This window comes from Sphaeramia orbicularis, chromosome 19 (genome assembly GCF_902148855.1).
Source record: "Sphaeramia orbicularis chromosome 19, fSphaOr1.1, whole genome shotgun sequence".
Classification (NCBI taxonomy): Eukaryota; Metazoa; Chordata; class Actinopteri; order Kurtiformes; family Apogonidae; genus Sphaeramia; species Sphaeramia orbicularis.
The window spans coordinates 20,999,944-21,020,658 of NC_043975.1; the positions used below are offsets into that span (position 1 = coordinate 20,999,944).

At 38.4% G+C, this 20,715-nt stretch overlaps 2 protein-coding genes across 2 annotated transcripts; one reads left to right on the top strand and one right to left on the bottom strand.

Annotated features, from left to right (window-relative positions):
* Positions 1–400: 400 nt before the first annotated feature.
* On the top strand, positions 401–10,894 carry bicral (BICRA like chromatin remodeling complex associated protein). The gene is made up of 13 exons (XM_030122002.1): positions 401–623; positions 2,809–2,857; positions 3,053–3,098; positions 3,838–3,886; positions 4,021–4,086; positions 5,008–6,279; positions 6,389–6,437; positions 6,950–6,990; positions 7,087–7,136; positions 7,238–7,383; positions 7,491–7,585; positions 7,682–7,784; positions 8,527–10,894. The coding sequence occupies exons 3-13, from the start codon at positions 3,058–3,060 to the stop codon at positions 9,009–9,011; spliced, it is 2,397 nt and encodes a 798-aa protein (XP_029977862.1). The 5' UTR covers positions 401–623; positions 2,809–2,857; positions 3,053–3,057; the 3' UTR covers positions 9,012–10,894.
* Positions 10,895–11,060: 166 nt separating this feature from the next.
* On the bottom strand, positions 11,061–20,458 carry LOC115410376 (cell wall protein IFF6). Its single transcript, XM_030122004.1, has 5 exons — positions 20,041–20,458; positions 17,343–18,668; positions 16,154–16,264; positions 15,649–15,765; positions 11,061–14,148 (listed from the first exon to the last, which is right to left on the bottom strand). The coding sequence occupies exons 1-5, from the start codon at positions 20,081–20,083 to the stop codon at positions 14,120–14,122; spliced, it is 1,626 nt and encodes a 541-aa protein (XP_029977864.1). The 5' UTR covers positions 20,084–20,458; the 3' UTR covers positions 11,061–14,119.
* Positions 20,459–20,715: the final 257 nt, after the last annotated feature.

Here is a 20,715-nt window from a genome sequence, read left to right on the forward strand (position 1 = left end):
TAAGGCTCTTGGGGAAAGATTCAAGTAAAAAACAAAACAAAACTTTATTTGTCCTTACGGGCAATTTACAGGCACATATGATTACTCGGCACTTTTATACAACAAAAGAAATTCAAGAAAATACAATAATATAATATAATATAATATAATATAATATAATATAATATAATATAAACAACTGTGTGTAATAAATAAGAAAGCTGTGCCATAAATAACAAAAACCTGGCTTTTAAAAGACCATACAATCCGATCATTTTTTTGTGTATTTTTAGAGATATGTGTGAGTTTTTGTGTAACTGCGTGGCAACTGCTCATACCTGTCTGAGTTACGTCAAGGTGTGGCACCCACTCTAGAGGCCCGCCCTCTACTGTTGGTGATGTTTAAATTCTAATAACCTTTATTTGCTATTATTAGGGGCAGTAAAAGGTGATATTAAAATTAATTTATGGTGGAAAAAAATTGTAAATGACTGCTTGGTGGTTGTGTGTTTATATTTTTGTTGCGGTCGCATGCCGCCGTTGTATAGCGGTGATTTGAGTTGTCTTGTTGTGTGCACTACCCCAACAACCCGTGCGGTGATGGCGAGGAAACCCCGTTGACAAGGCACTGCTTTTTCATGACGGTGAGTTTCCCTTTGAGTGTATTATAATTTTGTGATAAAAATTTCAAGGAAAAAACACACACAACCTCCTTCCTCCCTTCCTTCAGGGAGGGAAGAGAGTTTGAGCGGAGAGAAAAATCTATCCGAGACAGAACAGGGACAGTGAGAAAAATATATGAGTGGGAGAGGGAGAAGGAGGAGGAGGAGAAGGAGGGGGGAGCAAATTAAAAGTTGCCAAATGGAGATATTGGGTTTCAAGAGGAGTGAGACAGGAGTAAAGGGTTTGCCTCTTTGAGTCGTCTTTATGTTATGCTAATCTGGATAAATATTTATGGCTCGCCACGGTTTAGTCCTTTAGCATTTTCGTCGAATTCCAGCCGACGCTTTCCAAACAGGCTCCGTCGACTCCGCGGCTAGCTAACCCGACCAGGCCAGTGTTTATCTGTAAAATGGTGCGGAAAAAAAATACACGCGAACCGCTCCGGAGAGCAACTCGACCCGAATCCCGGACTTCTTGGTACAAATCCTTCAATTGAAACGTGTCGATTCGGCATATCGAGACAAATGTGACGTTTTTCATGCTGGCAGATGAGCCACATAGACGACAAATGAAAGCCTCCCCAGCAGAGAAAGAGCGAGCACGTCAGCGACGACCAGCCCGCTACAGGCTGGACGACGGGCGTTTTGTGCTGCTTGAATGCGATTATCATTCTGTCGATTCAGTCTATTTTTGGAAATAAAACTTGCAAGCTGTACATTAGCTGGCTTTTTAACCGTCGACACTGTACTGAACTGGGGCAGGACTACAGCCCCGACTAGCTTGGTTTTCGTCGAAGCAGTCAAGCTAGGGTGGACTGAGAAGCTGAAATTTAACACGAAATTAAAATATATTTTCCATTTGGAGTTACACTGCGTAGTTCTTTACAAACTCGACTAAAATAAATTCATTTCTAACACTTCCTGCCGACTACAAGTATTGGTTTTAGCCGTCTGTAAAATCGCTGTGGTGTATTCGTGTTAAACGTTGCTATCTCTTAATACTTCTCTATTTTGTAAGATTAAATGCGAGTCAAACACTAGAATCAGTCTACATTTCACCTATTTATTAACTTTAAGAGATCCACAAAAAGACGTTTGTTCGTTTTAACCTTCCTTTACAATCAGAATGGCGTTTTTTGTGAATTTCACTGTTACTTTGTTAATCGTCTATTTTTTGTTAAATACAACTTGGTAAATAGTTTCCGTAGCTGTTTTTATTAGACTGTCCTTTTGAAGGACAGGCTTATGAACTCACTGTGATAACCCATTGAAACACGGGAAAATAACGCAGTCTATGTCGCTTGAAAGTATCTAAAATTGAATATTTTTATTAAACCGTGGCTGCCGGATTTCTTTGACTCTTGTTTGTTATAAGTACCGACGGTACAAACGGCCAAAGTGCTGCAGTAACCCTGTCTGTCTTTGTTCTCCCTGAACCAAAGATGGAGGCTGGACGTGGCTCAGCAGTAAAGACAGCCTATGGCTTGATAACAGCCATTTTGTAGCATTGCAGTTGTAACAACTTACACTGGCAAGAACATAAAGGCAGCAAATCGCCAACATTTCAGATAAATTATAAAATAAACTGTTTTATAAGGCCATTTTAATGGAGATCATAAAGTGTGGAGTCAGGAATGTAGATTTTTAGATTGAAAAAATTGAAGTTATAATTAAAAATATAGCTATTACCTGAAAAAAATAACATGTCAGTAGATGTCCAGACACTCCCAGTCTGTGTCAGGTATCTAGTTTGTCTCAACAAAAAGCTGGATACTGCAGGTCGTAGTTTTTCTGGCTAAAAAGAACATAAAGCCAACACCTTGTAAAATTAAACAACCATGTCTAAATAAAATAGGGTGGAGTTACTTACACCCAAACGCACATTTTTGCTCAGACAGGACAGACAACCAATGTGGGACAGAGAAGTGTAATGGGTGGGGGTTTTTCATGTGTCAGAGACAAGCATCTGTAGGAGGGGATGAAGGCCATCCTGCCCTTACTTACACTGATCTCCCCCCTGCCTTGTAGAACATATTTTTCACTTCAACCCCCTCCTTATATTTCACACAACCATCTCTATCTTCTTTTCAACACACTATGTCTCACACATCTTATATCTTCCATTTTTTTGATATAACACCTGCAATTTGTCACCCTCCTGTTACAGGAAACAAAGGGTGCTAAATGACTGAATCCATGCTTCCTGCTGGAAATCTGTGAGTGAGATGTCCTTACTAACATTACATAAAATAAGCTCATTACAGTCCATACGATCTGATACAGAATCAGAAAATGTGCCAAAACATTCATTCATACAGTTGCATGTTTCATACAGAATGTAAAAGTAATTTATCAACAGTATATAAACATGCTATTTCCTCTTCAATTTCCCTACTCTCATACCGCTGTAGGTGTCATGGATGATGAGGACGATCGCCGTCTTCTGGATATTTTAGGGTAAAAAGAAAGAAACCTTTATATGCCATTATTATTATGGACTAATAGTATCACACTGCATGAATGGGTGTGCTGACATTTATGGCCACCTGCTTCTATGTTTGTCATAAGTTTTGCTTAGATAAGATCAACATGCTTCCTCTTTGAAATCAAGGCCACAAGTATCTTTTTTATCACCTGAATTAAGAAAATTAAGGAAGTAGGAAGGAACATGTTCTGAACAAATGAAGCCATAGATCTGGGAAACAAAAATGAAGAGACCATTGGCTTTATTATTTCAAATTACAATTTGAACATTTGAAATTATGACAAATACATTTGTCATAATTTATAGAAATTGACACTTCTAAGAATAACAAAGATATGGTGTTTTCAGATCTTGAATAATGCAACGAAAACAAGTTCGTTTTATTTTCAAACAGCACAATACAAATTATTCAACTTTTAACATTTCAGAAATCTAGATTTGGCTGATTTTTTTTTTGCATTTTGGCACACTCTCCACCTGCCTTTCATTTTACTACGGGACACTTGATGCCACTTCTGGTGCAAATACTGACTTTGTTTTATGGCTTGTGAGCATCCATTTTCCTTACATTCCCGAGGTTTTGCACAGGGTTCAGGTCTGGGAATTTGTGTGGTCTGTCAGTTTTGTTTCCAGAGGTGTAATTTATAGTTTTAGAAGTGAGCCTGGTAAAAGTAATTGTTTTGAATATAAAGTTTTCCTCCCACTTTTCAGGGATGTGGATGCTTTGAATGACTATCTCCATGGCAGCAACAGCAAGTCTGTGAGTGTCTCTGTGAATTTATTGTTTTTTTTAAGGATTTGTAAAATTTATTTTCACACTCTGCTGTAATCCATTAAATAACCAAGTTCATTCATCTTTTGCATGGGTTTTAAGTGTTTACTTCCCTCTTGCAGATTGAAGAAGATGATGTGACAAATGCAGCTTATGGGTCAGACGGATCCTTCTTTGCTAATGATACGGTGTGTATACCAGTGGTTACATTGATCCAACCAAAACGAAAGCATGTCCTCTGTGATTACAGATTATATTTCACATTTTCCCAAGGTTTTTTGGAATTTGACAGCAAACTCCACCATTATGGTTTGTTTTGACTGAGGCTTATCTGTACTACAGTCTTAGATGTAAACAGATATCTGTCTGGCAGTCAGTGTGAACTTGCACACTGAAGGGTTGCTTACTTATCTGACTTTCTAATTTGTACTTCAAAATGTAATATTTAAGTGTTTTAAAGATGGCAATAATTTACATTTATACAAGTGCTTCGTAGGTGTAGTGAGCCCCTCTTTTTCTTTATGAGGAAATAGAATCTTTGCAATTAAAATTCATCTGCATGGTTTACGTGCTTTGAGTTTCAATCATGACTTCAGCATATATGCTAGAGAGCCAATATATAAAACAAGTAGAATTGTTAAGGATTGTCAAATTGACATTTAGGGTGTGTTAATTGCTTAACAGGCAAGAAAACAATCCATCTTCAAAGTTGCTGACGTCCTTTAAGCTGTGTAGTAAGCTACAATATATTTTGCTAAACTTCAATGTCATGTAACATCACAGTCATTCATCATTCACTCCAACAGTTTCTTTGTGATGCATTTACACAGAAACATTACAAAGCCAGCTTTTTTTTTTAAATTGGACAGCCTGTGGTGCTCCAAAAATGTCCAATGGAAATTGAAGCTCACTCTCTTTTTTTAGGCTATTAGATGAGCTTTTTTAGTTGCATATAGAGTGGGGCAATGTATTTTAGTGACAGGTGTGAATGTAAGAAAGCGTAAAAAGAGGTGGTTCTAGATGGATTAGGGCACAAAGCACTGGCATACAAGTGAAGCTGTCTTAAATGTTTCCCACTTTGTTCTTGTGTCACTGAATGGCTTACTTAGGCTGGCTCCAACACTGGCCTCAAAGATGGCTCCGCTACAATGGGTGAATTTGGCGTGGATTCAGCAGGGGCAGGCCTCCAGCTCTCCAGCACCCTTTCGTTTATCGAGGATGAATTGGGGGCTGGGAACTCTCCTGGAGGGGTTGATCTTGAGGGAGAGGACCAGCCATTTGACATCCTACAGAAGTCTCTGTTGGAGGCCGATATCACTGAGCAGACTCTGGCCCAGGAGGCCTTACTAGACTCCCAGCCTGCGCCTACTTTAGTTCAGGCTCCTGTTTCCTTCCCTTCCCAGCTGGTCTCTGGGGGTTATGGAGGGGGTGTAGGTGTGGTTACGACAGCAACCGCTGCGTTCCCCACAGGCCAGTTCCTACAAGGAGTGTCCCAACTGCCGAATGGCTCTACTCAGCACATCCAGGTGTTGGGCTCTTTTGGGACAAATAGTGGGGTCATGACGCTGGGCAGCTTGGAGAAAACTCCTCAAATTGTGCTGAGGCCAGGGGCCCCTGTAGCCTCAGCAGGGACAACAACAGGGGCTCAGGTGTTTGCCCCTACCCAAGGCCAGGTAGGCCAAGTGGGCTTACCTTTCAAAAATATCCCTCTTCAAAACATCATCATTCAGAGAGGTCCAGGAGGGACCCAGGCTCTGGTAAGACCTATACAACCTAAACCCCTTCAAGCTGGCACTCAGACTGTCTACAGCGTTGGTCTTCAGCCCACTCCAATCACCATGGCTAATGTAGTTAACGCTAACACTGTTACTCCTGGGGGACAGTACACAGCCAACGGTTCTATAGCAGTGCAGCCGTCCCTAGACCAACAACAAGCACAGGCCCAGACAAACGTACCACCTGGACAGTTTCTGCTGCCCAGTTCTCTGGCCAACACCATCCACAATGGCCCTGCTGACCCCAATTCTAACACCCTGATTACCAGTCAGAACACGGTGCAGATTGTTGCAGGGCAGAACTTCACAGCCTCAACAGGGGGGCAGCTCATTTTGAATCAGGGAGTCATCAGCGGGAGTCAGGTTGGAGGGAGTGTTACTCAGACATGGACAGGAGTTTCTGGTGCAAATGCTGGTCCTGTGCAGACATCGTGCACTCCTGGACGGCTGACTCTGGTTGGCCCAGCGACGGCGGGGATCAGTGGTCATTGCCAAGTGTCTGCTAGCCCCGTGCAACGCCTCCTAGTGACCCAAACTCCAAACTGCACATCTCTGTCTCCTTTACCTGGTACGGCATCAGTCAACCAGGAGCAAGACTACAGACAGGTACACAACAAGTTAATTGTGGTCTTTTATTTGAACTGCTTTAATTAAAATCTCCTAAATCTGTGCTGTTCTTTACATGACTAATATCAAATTTACTTCTTATTTTCAGAATTCCTCATCACCTGCCCTCAAACAGACACAGCTCAGCAGCATCCATGGTAATAGAAGTTGCCTGTGACAGACATTACCTGTGTTTTTCTTAATATCTAACATAGGGCTGGGCAACGTACTGAATCCATCTGATAAAATGAAAAAAACAAACAAGAAAATCCCACAAATTTCAAAGATTCAAAGATTAGTGCTTCTATCATTTTAGTTCTACAGAATCAAGCTCTCACCATTTCCTTGGAGATGCATACACATGTGAGTTTTGCCAGTCAGTAGTAAGCACATTAACTGCAGCTGCAACTACTGAAGACAATGAAAGAGAACTCAGTCATGTTACCCTGGTGATATTTGACCGGAAACGAGCCATCATGCTGTGTAAAGCTTTTAAAAAGTCCATGAGAATTAAAATTTGCAGCAAAAACAAATACATGTGAAAAAAACGCATGCTGTTGAATAGAAGCAGTTCCAGTTATGACTTCATATAGCTATGTTAGCCCAGTATATTACAGTATAAATGCAACATTTGTCCTAATATAAGTTCTTTTTTTCTGATCTTTTGTAGCTGTGAAACCCATGACTCAAGATTTAACACTAAACTCTCAGGTATATTACTCAGTCTAGAGTTTGTATAGTCGAAAATATCAGATTATTTTTTACTCAAGATGGTGTTGGAAGGACTTTCATTTTTTCTCTTTTTAGGTCGGAGCACAGAAGAGGCCTGCCCTTACGCCACTTACAAGAGGAGGAATGTGAGTTACTTAGATATTTTCGATTTGTCAGGTGACTTGTGTTTGTACAGCTTGTCATCAGCCACTTAGAGTTTATGTTTCTTTCCTCTTACCTTCTACAGGATTTTACAGCAGTTGAGGAAAGATCATGCTGGTGTTCAGATCTCAGATTGGAGTCGTTTCACATCATTTGAAAATGTTCTGGAAAGACTGCTCCCATATCATGTGTTCCAGGGAGCTCCACCCAGCCACGACGAGTTCTCACAGGGTACTGTGAATCTTTAACACCAAGCCTCCATGAAAATGCCGAAAATTGTCTAGAATGATTTTTTTCCCCATTTGAGTGTAAACAATGTCCTGATCTTTTGTTTTTAGTGGATGAAGAATTTGAGGTAGTGTCAACTCAGGTGCTGAAGAAAACACAGTCCATGGTAAACAAATATAGACGGCTACTAATGACAGAAGCTGAGGTAGGTAAACACACAAGAGCAAATATGTGCACGCAGTTGTTTAATGTTGCGACATGAGAAACGAGTCTAACTGGATGCCCCCCCCCATCCCTGCAGCGCTACAGCCCGTCTTCGGAATTGGTGATGATTGACAGGACCTTTAACCAGGAAGAACGCACCAACCTGACACAGGACAAACGTATGGTACTAGTGGATCCAGGTAAAAACAGCGTTTTGTGGAAATATTTTTATGCTATATCCTGACACACACTGTAAAATGTTTCTAGGTTGTCCAAGTATTCAGTTGGACTCCCTGATGAATGATTAGATTTTGGTGAGGAGAGGTCAAAGGTCAAGGTTTTGGTAACTCGATGAGGTGAGGGGGGGCTTTATCTACAGAGCTATATTACCCACCACGTCCTCCACATACAGGTTCATTGCGTTACTTTTAGAATGCCGTACCCCCCACTTCTTGGGAAGTCCATTCTGGGACTGTTCTTACCAAGACCCTACTCGCTGAGTTCACAAGAACGTATTCAGTGAATTTGATATTGAGAAACAGCCATTGTAATTCAAAATACTGGCAACAGGAAATAGATTTTTGGCACACACATGGAAAACCAGGTTTCCAGTATAAATCAATGAGTGACTAATCATGACAAAGTTTCACAATGGTGCGCAAAAGGATGAAATGATTACACTTTATATTGCAAGGGTCATATTCACAGTGACATCATAGTGTTTTGTAATAACACATCTCTAGGTATTACTGAATAACAGTGTTTTTTTTGTTAAATAGTCTAAGTGAAGATGCTATGTTTCTCACTGGAAGTATACAAACATGTCAAAATAGAATTTTTATTAATTTTTTTTAATTTAGTCAAAGTCTTGTCATCAGAGTCTGAACGGAGATGGTTTGTGGAAGCATGCAACTGCAAATTTTATGTTTGTCTTTTTTTCAGATGGTTACTTAGAGGACTTCTGCTGTGGGGTCAAATCTAATTATTTTAAGGATCCATGCCCTTCGCAGACTAGTTGGAATCAGTCAGACAGGAGCTCCACAGAATCCCCTTTTAGGACAGACTCCCAACCAGGGTATGGAGACCCTGGAGGGGGGGGAGAATCTGGAGGAACAGGTACGGCCGACAGACTCCACCCTCCTCACCTTGAAAACAAGAGTGTACTAGATATAAAGAGAACACAACAGCAGCACTTGGGGCCCAGTGGCGGTGCCGCCAACAACAGCCTCAACGCTCCCAACAGTTTCCCCCAAGGTAATCGCTCGCCTTTTGCAGCAACGTCGGGAGGACAGACTCACTACCAGGTGTCTCACCATGTGTCGTCCCACCCTGCCCAGTCCCACTTTACCCCTCAGTTCACCCCACCCCCTCATCCCGACACAGACTCTGCTCTTGAGGCAGCAGTCAACAGCATCTTGGAATGTTAAGACTGATACACTGTCAATATTTTTCCCTATGGATCAGAAATCTGAAGGTGTGTATCTTTTGTTTTGTCAAAGTCTCCTGTAGTAATATTTGTTGTGTCCACCGTAAGCCTGTGTGATGAGAGGGGAACTCTTCTTTCAGGTCTGTGATCTCTGTGATTTTCAGCCATGTAGCATGTAATGAGACATTTTATTTTTTAAGTTTTTTTTTTTTTTTTTTTTTTTTAAAGGTATACTGACATATGACACAGGAGTCATTGGTATATCAAGGTGCCAGTTAAGCACAGACACTTACCTATAAAGATTTGGGAATGAGTGCAATGCAGCAGACAATAGAAAAAAGTTTGTCTAGCTTTGTTTTTATATTTGAACATTATTCTAAAGGGGAACAGTCTGCAGGTCCTTAAAATCAGGACCTTAAATACAAGAGTTTTCCTCTCTTTTCACATGCAAACACAGGGCTGTGCGATATGATTAAAACCTTGTGTCCAACTAAAGGTGAGTCATATCTAGATAATGACACATATCACTGTAGAGAATTTCTGTGTTTAAATACAACAAATAGTTTATAGACCACATGGAAGAGCCGAATTCGTAGCACAATTTTAATGTTACACTCCAAATATAAAATATACTTTCTCCTATTTCATTTTTTTCTCCATTTTTTTAAAATATGTTTTGCAAATTTTTTGTTTAAAGTTAACTGTGTGCTCTTGACAGACTGTAGGAGCAGAAAACATGGCATTAGAAAACTCAGAAGTAATCCTTAGGATTTTTGTAGGAAAGAACAACAACCTGTCTCATAAATCCTTACGCTTGCTCCCATGTGCCTCAGGGCCTCTCTCATTCTACTCTGTAGTGTAAGAGTGAGTTGTATAATGTCCACAAACACCAGCTGGGATTCATATACAGACTGGAGATTTGCAAAAAGATTCAAAATTGAAAAAAAAAATTTTACTTTTGTCATATAATTGAAACTGTAAAAAGTAATAGATTTGTAACAAAATACTTATCGATTAATGCTAAAAATCTAAAAATGTAAATAGGAACCCTATTCCATGCCTGTGTCTTTTGTGGGCTAAGCTATGGCATAATGAAGTGAGTTTTCTTACCCAACTCACATCCACATGTCAGAGGTCGCCCCTCTTTTGGGGACAAGCTCCTTGTTATGTCTGGTAGTAATCCTTCTTTTGTGTGTTACTTTGACTTTCTTACATTTTTGTTTGAGTTGCTGTCATACAAAGTTCCTGCCTGCATCCGTAGAGGAATGCAAAGCAGCATACCTGATTTAAACAAAATATGTACATTGAGAACGCAACAAAATTAATATTTATTCTACTGATATGTGGTCATATCGCACAGCTCTACTTACATCATTGAGAAAATGTCGTGCCAGTTTGATACCCCGACTACCTATGCTGAAAAACAGGGATAAGGAGAAGGGGCAAAAATCACAACTCTGTGCCTAATTCAATTATATGTTTTGTGTTTACATAAAGAAATTATTCAAAAATACCCATTTAGACACTTCTTTTGTGAATTCACCCAAACACTTGTAATGTGTAGACCCCCTGGTTGAGAGGTTGTTCCTTTATGTTCAGCTAAGTAGAAACACATTTATTTGGAGATATTGCACTAAGAGGACTGCTGCCTATTTCAGGAACTATATAAATATGAGGCTATCAATAATATACACAACACGCTTTGCTGAACAGAATGTGAATATTTGGAACAGAACCAAAATCTAATTTGCCTGCTTTGCAAATTTATAACCTCTTAATCACACTAGAAACCAGTAAGACCCATAGACTTACATACAAGTGTTACTGTACGCTGTGAGGTTTTTTTTTTTTTTTTCCTGTGCTTAAGTCACATTTTCATTTACATTTTTTTGTACCTTAAAGGTATGCAAGCCCCAACACAGACACACACAACAATTCTGTTTTTTTGTGGGTTTTTGCAAGACACAGCCACGTTTTCATTTCACAGTGTGTTTGTATCAGGGGAGCTAAGTCCTCAGATTGAGGAATGTATGTTACAATATGTTTTTTTATTTAGACTTTTATTAGTTCTTTTTTTTTTAAGAAATGAAATTGAAAAGATGGCTGTTTTGTTGGTTTTGATGTGTTCCCCGGCTCTGTGAACATGGTACACCGATGCTTAAAGGCTCCCAGAGGGGCATTGATTGTATGTATGTCTGCCTTCTGCATATAATTATATATTGATCATATCTGTCTATGCTTTACTACCTTGACACATTTCAGTGTGTGTTAATCGAAACACATAGTGTATGACTGAAAGTTTGTAGTTTATTTTGTTGCCATACTCCGCACAGGATTTTATTTTTTTTTCCTATTTTTTTGAGGGGAGTTTCTCACATTTCTTCCCTTTTCTGTCAGCAGCAAAACCAAAATTAATTGGAGAGGGAGTTCATCATCAGAATCAACCCCAAGTAATTATGTATTTCACATCTCTGGCTGTGTCTTTTAGATCCACTACTTTCTTTTAAGGATTAGTACATAAGATTCAGTTGGGCTTACATGTTGTATTGAGTCTATTTTGACGCTTGGAGCTGGGCATCAACGTTATGTAACTCCCATGGAGCTGATCTAGTTGACTTCTACATGGTAGTTGGAGACATCAGCTAACTCGGAGTTAGCTAATGTCAACAAATGACTGGCTGCAAGTTTAGGGACTCCCACTTTTAAGCTACCCAAGCTTAAAAACTGAAGTCAGTTAATGTCAAGAAATAACTAGTGAGGGTGTTTTGTGCTGGGAACAGGCTGTTTGTTGACATTAGCTAACTAAATCTCAAAGCCTATGACTTTCTTTTATATCCATGTTTACAGCCTAAATTAATTTCTGCGTAAAAGACACATTAGCATAGACATCGAGTTAGCCAATCTCAACAAATGACTGACTTCAGTGTAGATTTTCAGTCTTCCGGGTCATGGTATATCTAGTTACAGCAACTAGATAAACTCTTGTTTCTTGATGTTGGTTTAACTCCAGCTTATAAACTGAGTTAGCTGAGAGCCAGTCTTTTATTGACATTATCTTCTCCACCAGACTCCAACACAAACTTAATGTCAGCACATGAATATAAACTAATGTTACATAATGAAACCTTTAATATTATCATTAAGACAAATGATTAAATTCTCAATAGTGTCCATGTATTTATGTTTTATAATAAAACCACTCCACTGTCCAATTACTAATCATCAGATACCAGCTGCAAACCCATCACAGGACCAAAGCTAGGGTTAAATGTGTTAAATTCTCTTGGGGTTGATTCAGGTTGTTGGGATCTTTTTCCTACAAAATGTGTCTGTGAAATATGCTTGCCAGTAGGCTAAAGAGCAGACTGAAGGCCTTTTTATATGCTGATTGAGAACGCATCTGTCTTCTGTTTTTGTGTTTTGAGTGCCAGTGGCCATCGCAGCATGTGTGTATTTCTGCCTCCGCCCTAATAGACCTCTTCTATCTGCCAGAGCACACAGAAAACTCGCCTGGCCTCTCTGCTTTGAAAAAAAGTAAGGTTTTGTGCCTGTATAGCACTTAGAACTGCAAGAAACACAGTTCTGCACAAGTTTGAGATTTGTCCATTGTTGGGAAAACTTAATCTGGATGCATATCAATGTCTGAGGGCCTGGTAGGAACATACTGTGCTTAGCCCCTGTTTTTTTCCAGTGCAGAGATTTTGTTTTTGTTTTTTTCCTGCTTCCATTTTCACTGTTGTTTTGTCACACTTGATTTGTATAGTTTGTTGTTTTGTATAAAAATGAAAAGCAAAACACAAAATATTTATAATTTTTGTATGGAAAAAAAAAGAATGTACAAAAAGAAGTGGAATATTTTTATTGTGTTGGCAACGGAGCGAGTCAGAAATCGTTACAAAAAATACTGTCATTTCTTCATTTGTAGCTCATGTGGGTTACACTTACAGCAGCGAGGAGAGTCGACAATAATTCATTTTAAATACAATCACAAACTGGTCCAGTCCGGCTGAGAGCCTCCTCAGCCTTCCTCCATTACTATTCTGAAGTATGTTCGCATACTGCACTGACAAACTAAGCATGCATAATAACATCATGTGACACTAGACAAGAATTTGCGAAAGAAAACAGATTTGAGACAGTCCTGCTACACAGATACCATCTTTTCACAGATGCTGATGGAAGTGTTTCATGTTTCTTCATATCTGAGCGCAAGAGGGTAAGATTTTATCCCAGGAAAATTTCTGGTTCGTTCCCTTTAATCCTCTCATGGACCCCCTGCACCAATGCCTCTGTACAAAGAAGCAAAGAAAACTCTGCATAGCAAACATTCGACTAAGCCTCCAGGTTCTATGGAACAACCCAACAGTGACACCTAGTGGTGCACTGCAGACACACCAGCAGACACCTTTTGGACAGGAATTTTTTTAACTATTTGAGTACCAAACATATTTTGGGGAAAATTATAACTGGGTAAATACAGTACTGATCTGTAAGTTACTGTACTCAATTGAGAATATTAGTTCGGGACAGCTGTGTCCAGTTTGAGTTCATCATCACAGAAAGTGTGATGGGCTGGAAAGATATGGTAGAGGAGACGCATTTAAGGACAATTACAATCATGTTAGGTATTAAATAAAGTAAGATCATATAGACTAGATTATAACCACTAACTAATACCATGACATTAATGATTGTACATGAGGCAAAGTTAAATCATGTCTAATAACTTTTCATGCCAAGTTTCCTCTTGTCAAAAGTTAAAATTAAATAAATTCACATCATCACATAAATCTAAAATGAGACTTGAACATTACATTTTATGAGCTAAGGTGTAGTGGAAAACGTTTTAAAGGCAGTGAGTGAATTTTGAAAAAACAAAAAACAAACATTCTGGTCCAAATTCATCATTTGTTAACTTGTTTAAAGAAAACAAAATGTGCTGACAAGACAACACAACAGACTCGAAAGTACTTAAGTTGGAAACTTGACTTTGGGTTCTGGACAAAGCTTGGACCACGGCGACGTCTCCGAGCCCCAACCTTCCCCTCTGCCTCAGCTCTCGAGTTTCCTCCTGCAGAGTCGCTCTTGTCCAAACATCTTCCTTTGACCTTAGTGGTACTTCCTCCAGCGATCACGCTCTGGAAATAAAAACAGCCAGTGACATGCAGTCATCTCTAAACCAACGCATGAAACCCACAGTTACCAACGTATATGTTCTGTTGCTAAGCTTCGTCTACAAAGTTGCTGTTGCACAAATAAGTGTCAATATTCCTCAGATGTATCATGAGGATTTCTTATTTTTGCCAAGTTTTTCTGCTCCTTCCATGACTTCAAACAACCATTGTTTTATGCAACAAATTGACACAAAGCCTGTTCTGAGGATGAACTATTGAACTTCAACAGTCACACTCTAGTTTTTGTCTTTATGTGGAATCAGCAAGCAGCACATTACAGTCATCCTTACATACCTCTACATAGTGATCCATCTTTTAAGTAATCATAGAGCGCAAAAGAATATAAAAAGTAAACTTGAATAAAATAATAGAAACAGAGAAATGCATGTGGGGAGGGGGAATCATTAGAAAAATGAAGAAATACTTATTTTTGATAGTACAGCCTTAAAGCCTATGTTATCTGACTTGAGCTTTTCTTTGTTATATCTTCTAGATATTTAATGTAGAAGACCAAAGAAGACTTTAACCCAATTAAGTACATTTTGCCGCGATTATAGTCAATAACTTTGTATAAAACTTCGCTTTGGACCGGTGATTATCTAAGCAATGACACTTTGCAACATTGCAATGATGTAATGACTAAAGTTTGGCTTTGACATGCTGTTCATCATTTCATCTAGATTTCATACTTTCTTATACATTATATTGATAAATCCTCTGTATTCATTGTTCATCTGAACGTCTGTAAATGGGATCTGTGCTTGCTCGTTGGCTCTTCCTGAGGATTCTACCTTTTTTTTTTTTTTTTTACCAATGAAGGTTTATTTGGGGGGAGTTTTTCCAAGGATTTAAAGATAGAGGGTGTATGGATTGTAAGGTATTTTATTGGAATATCTGATTTGTGATATTAGGCTATATAAGTTAAAAAAAAAATTATAACTGAATGGAACTGATATCCTTTACTAAAATTAATTATATTTTGGAATGCAAAGCTTTCCCTTTTCTGTATTTATCTATGTTTTATGTAGATGGTAGTTGGTTTTTTAACCTGGAAAAATTCTCTGTATAATGTAAAACTTGCATTAAGCCCAGACTCTGCAATATTTGCAACTAATCAGACCCATGTGGTTTCAAATGCCTTTTCACCCCTCAGCATAAACCTATCCTTAAAAATACACTTTTACTGTATTTAACCCATGTTGTTGCTAAATTCAAGGTTATGACAACACCATTTGAGGATTTTTCTCTCAAGTAATTAATTAGAAAATGAGTGATATATGTAATCCACTTATTACCTGTTTCCATTAGGTTTCTAATCCATTTTCCATTCTTTAGAATTTATGTTTGATGGTGAGTCATGTGTCTTTTTTTCTTTTTAACAACATTCTGTAAATCTGCCACAGTCTGCTGCAGTTCATTTGAGGAGATAAAACTACAAACTGATTCAGTTTTTCACAGACTTACTTAAGTGGGGATAACTCCAGATGTAGCTGAGCATGCAGTATCCTGCTAACAGCATGCCCAGTCCACCCACGCCGCCTTTCTTCACATCAATATACCTCGTGTAGTACCACCGCCAGCCTACAGGAACCACAGAGGAGGCAAGAGGGGAAACATTATATATTTTAGTATGCCGATATATGCACTTTATAGTTTAAGATACGCAACATAACACAAGCACAAATCAGTCCAGTCAATATTATGATAATGATGCAAACAGGACAAATCCCAGTAAATTCTGCACCGTTTTGTAATTTGGTTCAATCACTACAACATACCAACAAAATTGAAAAATCACTCAAACATTAAAGTTGCACAGAAATCCTGTTAAAGGCATTTTTGTATTAACACTGCCATTCGTTTTTTGGCTGCAACAATCCCCTCCAAAAGACAACCACTGAATCCTGGAGCGACTAACAGACTGCCTGCTGTCTGTTCTGTGAGTGTGACTGTAATGTGTGATATTGACCTCTTTGCACCATTTCCAGTACATCCCTGGGTCGGCTGGGAGTCCTGCACGCCAACCACTCAGGCAGCTCCCTCAGTGTCACCTGCCCGATACAACGCTGGGTCAGACCCCCTGGAAGCCGTGGTGCACACAATAAATCAATAAGGCAACACAGAACAATGACTTTTATCAATGTATCACTTGAATATCTGTTGACATGTCAGAAAACACAAAATGCATATAAACCCTGTGTCAGTGTTTGTTAAATATATATGTTGTCTATACTGATTCCTATTCAGTTTGACCTAACACAAGTCACTATGTTTTGGAACAATGGTACACGTGTTAAATTAAGACCATAACTGCTTTTTGCACATCAGTTTATCTCCTTTGACAAAAACCAAAAATGAAACTGATGCCACAGTTAATTGAATGGATGCATAACTCCTCCTTTTTGGCTTTTTTCTTTTGTTACACAGACATTAGGATGTATCAAGTATTGCTGATTCTTTGTATCATGAGACCATTGTTACAGTGGATCATTATGGTATTGTATACTGAGTTACTCTGTGGTTCCCACCCCTAGTTTAAAATATACTTGGTATATTTTACCAGCGAAGTAATGAAATTAACCCTCAAAGACCTAAACCGCAGCTAATGACCAAAATCAACCCCTGATCAAAAATATCTCTTAACTTTTGCACCACTAATCATATCAATATATTTAAATAATTCAGGTAAAATGGCAGTTTCTCAGCTTTTCATCATCATCGGATATGACCCATTTGGATGTTCAGGGACTCTATAGTGACAATGAAAACACTGTCATCTTCTGTAACATTGATTCACCAATAAAGTGTTGTTTTTAACAATGACAGAGTTTGTAGACACTTGTTTTATGTTCAGTTAATGATAGATTGCGCCGATAAAGTCATCTTTTCGTAAGTTTTTTTCTGTTTTAATATAATAATATTTGGATTTATGCCGAGCTTTTATGAACATCTACATGATCAGTGAATTAAATATAAGAAAATATGTGATTTTAACTGAAAAATGCAAGGACAGTATTATAATAGATGTCAATAAATCACTTAGGAAAGGTTAAATGTACAGAAAAACTCACTTTGAAGTCAGCAAAAAATAGTTCTTGGTCTTGAAATGTTAACACAAACTCACAATACATGCATTGAGTTTTATCTGAAATACTAACCCTCACTTCCATTCTGAGCAGTGTTTGACTTCCTCTCCATCCTCGGCCTCTGCTCAGTTCTCTCTGTCTCCACCTTCACAGGCAGATTCTTTTGTGCTAGAGGAGAAAGATGAGCGCTGGAAGAGGATGGTGGTGTTAGTTTTAGGTGCTGGTTGACTGGTGGTGTCACTGAGAGGAGTCCCAGCATGTGGTGGTCCATCCTCAGCCCCTCTCTCATGCTGGAGCTGTGTGTGATGTGCATATCTTGGCTCAACACAGATGACAGATGGTTAGGAAAGACTCCAGGAGAAACTGGTTCAGGTAGATCGGATTTTGAACAGTTTTCTGGTTTTGGCTCCTTGTGCTGTAAACTGGCACTGCTTTGTATCCTGCCTGGCTGAGAAACCATTTTTACTAAACTAATGTCTTTTTGCTTTTTCCCTGCTGTATTTGGAGTGGTATCAAGGCTACTTGTGGTTTCAATTTGATGGAGGATGCTCCCCCTGCTGTGCTGATGATTGTTTTTAGTTCTGCCTAATGTGGCTTTAACATCCTGCAGGGTTATGTTGGCCTGAAGACCTCCTCCTGATTTCCACAACACCTCATTCTCCCGTAAATCCTCTTTTTCCTCATCATCATCCTCCCAGAAACGGCTTCTGGAGTTAGATCTTGAACTGTTATTATTTAGGTTAGAGTCCAGAGACCTAGTTTTGGCAGTGGAAGGAGATGGCGTTGCTTTTGCCTGCTGTGAAACTTTTTTTTTTACAACACTTTTGTGTTGACTGTATGTGGTCTGTGGACCGTCTGAGCTGGTCTTTATCAGTACTGTGTTCCTGGATGTTGTTGCCCGTGGGTCTGAATCTGAGGGAACATCTCGTGAAGCAGATCTAGACTCTGGATTTGACATATGGAGAGGTTTCTTCGTAGCTTTGAGGACTGAGGTTGGTTGTGGTGAAGAGGAAACTGGAGAAGCAGGGGTAGAGGACGGCATAGTAGTGATCTTAATTTGATCAGCCAACTTCTGTTTCTTCTTCTTACTCGACAGTGTTGTAGAATTTAAGGATGACGTTAAGGATAATGTTGACTGTGATGAAGATGCAGGTTCTGCTGGTGATGATGGTTCTAGTATTGACACCTTTTTACTCCTTTTACTGTCTCCTCTTGTCTGCACAGATGTTTTTTTCTTTGCTGCTGTTTCAGACATGTCTGTGCCAAGTTGAAGAGATGACGAAGATGAGATTGTCTGATTTGCATCATGCTGCATTTTTTTGGAGCTCGCTGCTGCTTTGCAATGTGGTAGATGACTCTTCAACCTTTTGAAGGCTTTCCCACAGAACGGGCACACCTCTGTGGGAAATTAAATAGAAATAGATTAATAGTTATCAGTTGAATTGGTTCCAGTGGTGGTCAAGAGTTAATATTATGTTTCTTCGCTAGAATTACTTGAACTGAAAAAACAAGTATATACACAAACACCTACCTAGAGTTTATTTACGGCCAGATTGATATTAAGTTCCAGAGTTACTGATGAATTAACTTGGCCCTGATAAAGTCCAAAGTAGTTACAGTTTTTTTCTGGTTTAGTTTATCTTAGGGTGGAGTGGCATAGGCTGATTAATTGCAATGAGCTTTTTCCTGCCTTCCAAAAGTTTGGAAGCATTTCTTTAATTGTTGTTAACAGATACATGCATGCTCCTATTTATTTATATGCAACCACCTAAACAATTATGCATAGTTATTTCAACTTAAATACATAAATATACAGTACCTTGTACAAAAATACTTTCAGTATCACAAAGTTTTAAGAATACTTTCATGAAACTGTCACCTTAGGCAACAATTAATTTTAGGTTAAATACATCAGCCTTTAAAAATCCATTGTTTGTTGACTTCTACTATCCATGTAATGCAGATCAAGTCTCAGGCAGAGAAGTAGGAAGTTAAATTAAAAATAATTAAAAATTACTTAAGAAACATAATACACATATTATGTTGGAATTGAGGAAGTACTTCATTCAATTATATTTGTAAATAAATCCAGTGTAAAATAAAAATCCATTCAGTAGCAGTTAATGGCACTGAGGTCAAAATAAATAGGCCCCGAGTTACATGTAGGATATAAATATAAATAACATACAGTACAAATGTACCCATTTACCATAATGCTTGTTATATTCTCAATTATGCTTTTTTCTGTACTTGGCACACTTCTAACTATATTATATATACTATTACAAAATTGTGTTCTTTCATTAATTAAACAATGCATTTTTTATTTCCCTTGAATGTCTTTATTTTATGTAAAGTACTGTCAATGACTTCACACTACATTAATCAAGTTGCCTATTAATACGAGTTATTTAAAGAAATTACAGTATATTATATTACATTGCTAGGTGTATGTGCAATACAATGACAAGAGGCTACAGTGACAGACATAACAAAACACAAACGAATTTTAAAATAACTGTGATACAGAATCATACTAAAACAAGTAATAATTAATAACATAGTTCTTGAAGTTGATCCAGTATATGTAAGGAAACTGTGACCTTGTCTTGTATAACTATATTTTTTGTCACTAAAATCTGTAAATTCATTTCCAAATATTATCTCAAAATAATTAAATTAAAATAAAACTAATTCATGGTAACACATGGTTTTTGGATGGGTCACGTGATATATCTGCTTTTCCGAAAAACAAAACATTTTACCTTACCAGAACTCATGTCGTATGAAGAACACTTAATGCAAGTAATCATAGCCCAAATGTTTCTCCAGTTTATGTCACACGAGGTAAGCGTTAATACAGGGACAAAAATGTCTTTTAACTGTTAAATACATCATAAAGCTTGTCATTTAATAACTTGTTGCTTAGTTTTCGTCGTAGTTTTCATGTTCAGGGGTCGGTAACTGTAGCACATGTAACAGTAAAGACCCTTTAGGTAGCTCATCAACAGCCTGAGTAAAAAATGGTAAAACCGTCGCAAAAGGGAGTTCTATTAATTGCAAAAAATAATTAGAAACGTATTTAAAAGGTTTATATGTAACAGGTGGTTTATAACGGATTTGTGTGATACTTTGTGACACTTTGCCAACATCCTGTGTGGACGTGTACTGATCTTTTTTGTGGGTGTGGTGCCAAAGGACCGCTCTGATTCTCTAGGGGGTAAAACAAGAGTATTCACTGCTGTTTACTTCCGGTTTCGCGTAATTCCCCTGTGACATAGGACAACGTTTTTACTTACATGGAGATTTCAGTTCTTAGACTTTGTTTTGGATCGTGAACATTCCCTATTGGAAAAAAATATTGCATGTCAGGGCCCAAGACTGAGTTGTTTTAAATTTTCTCAAATATCTAAAACAAAGAGATATGTTGCTTTGAAAATCATTG

What these genes read in the sequence shown, in the direction of transcription:
- bicral (XM_030122002.1), top strand. Translation starts at nt 3,058, where the DNA reads ATGGATGATGAGGACGATCGCCGTCTTCTGGATATTTTAGG. An exon ending in ACAGCTCAGCAGCATCCATG is followed by an intron (nt 6,438 to 6,949) that starts GTAATAGAAGTT and finishes GATCTTTTGTAG; the next exon opens with CTGTGAAACCCATGACTCAA. An exon ending in ATTTAACACTAAACTCTCAG is followed by an intron (nt 6,991 to 7,086) that starts GTATATTACTCA and finishes TTCTCTTTTTAG; the next exon opens with GTCGGAGCACAGAAGAGGCC.
- LOC115410376 (XM_030122004.1), bottom strand. Translation starts at nt 20,083, where the DNA reads ATGATTACTTGCATTAAGTGTTCTTCATACGACATGAGTTCTG. An exon ending in ACTGGAAATGGTGCAAAGAG is followed by an intron (nt 15,766 to 16,153) that starts GTCAATATCACA and finishes TGGTTCCTGTAG; the next exon opens with GCTGGCGGTGGTACTACACG. An exon ending in CTGGAGTTATCCCCACTTAA is followed by an intron (nt 14,149 to 15,648) that starts GTAAGTCTGTGA and finishes TTTTATTTCCAG; the next exon opens with AGCGTGATCGCTGGAGGAAG.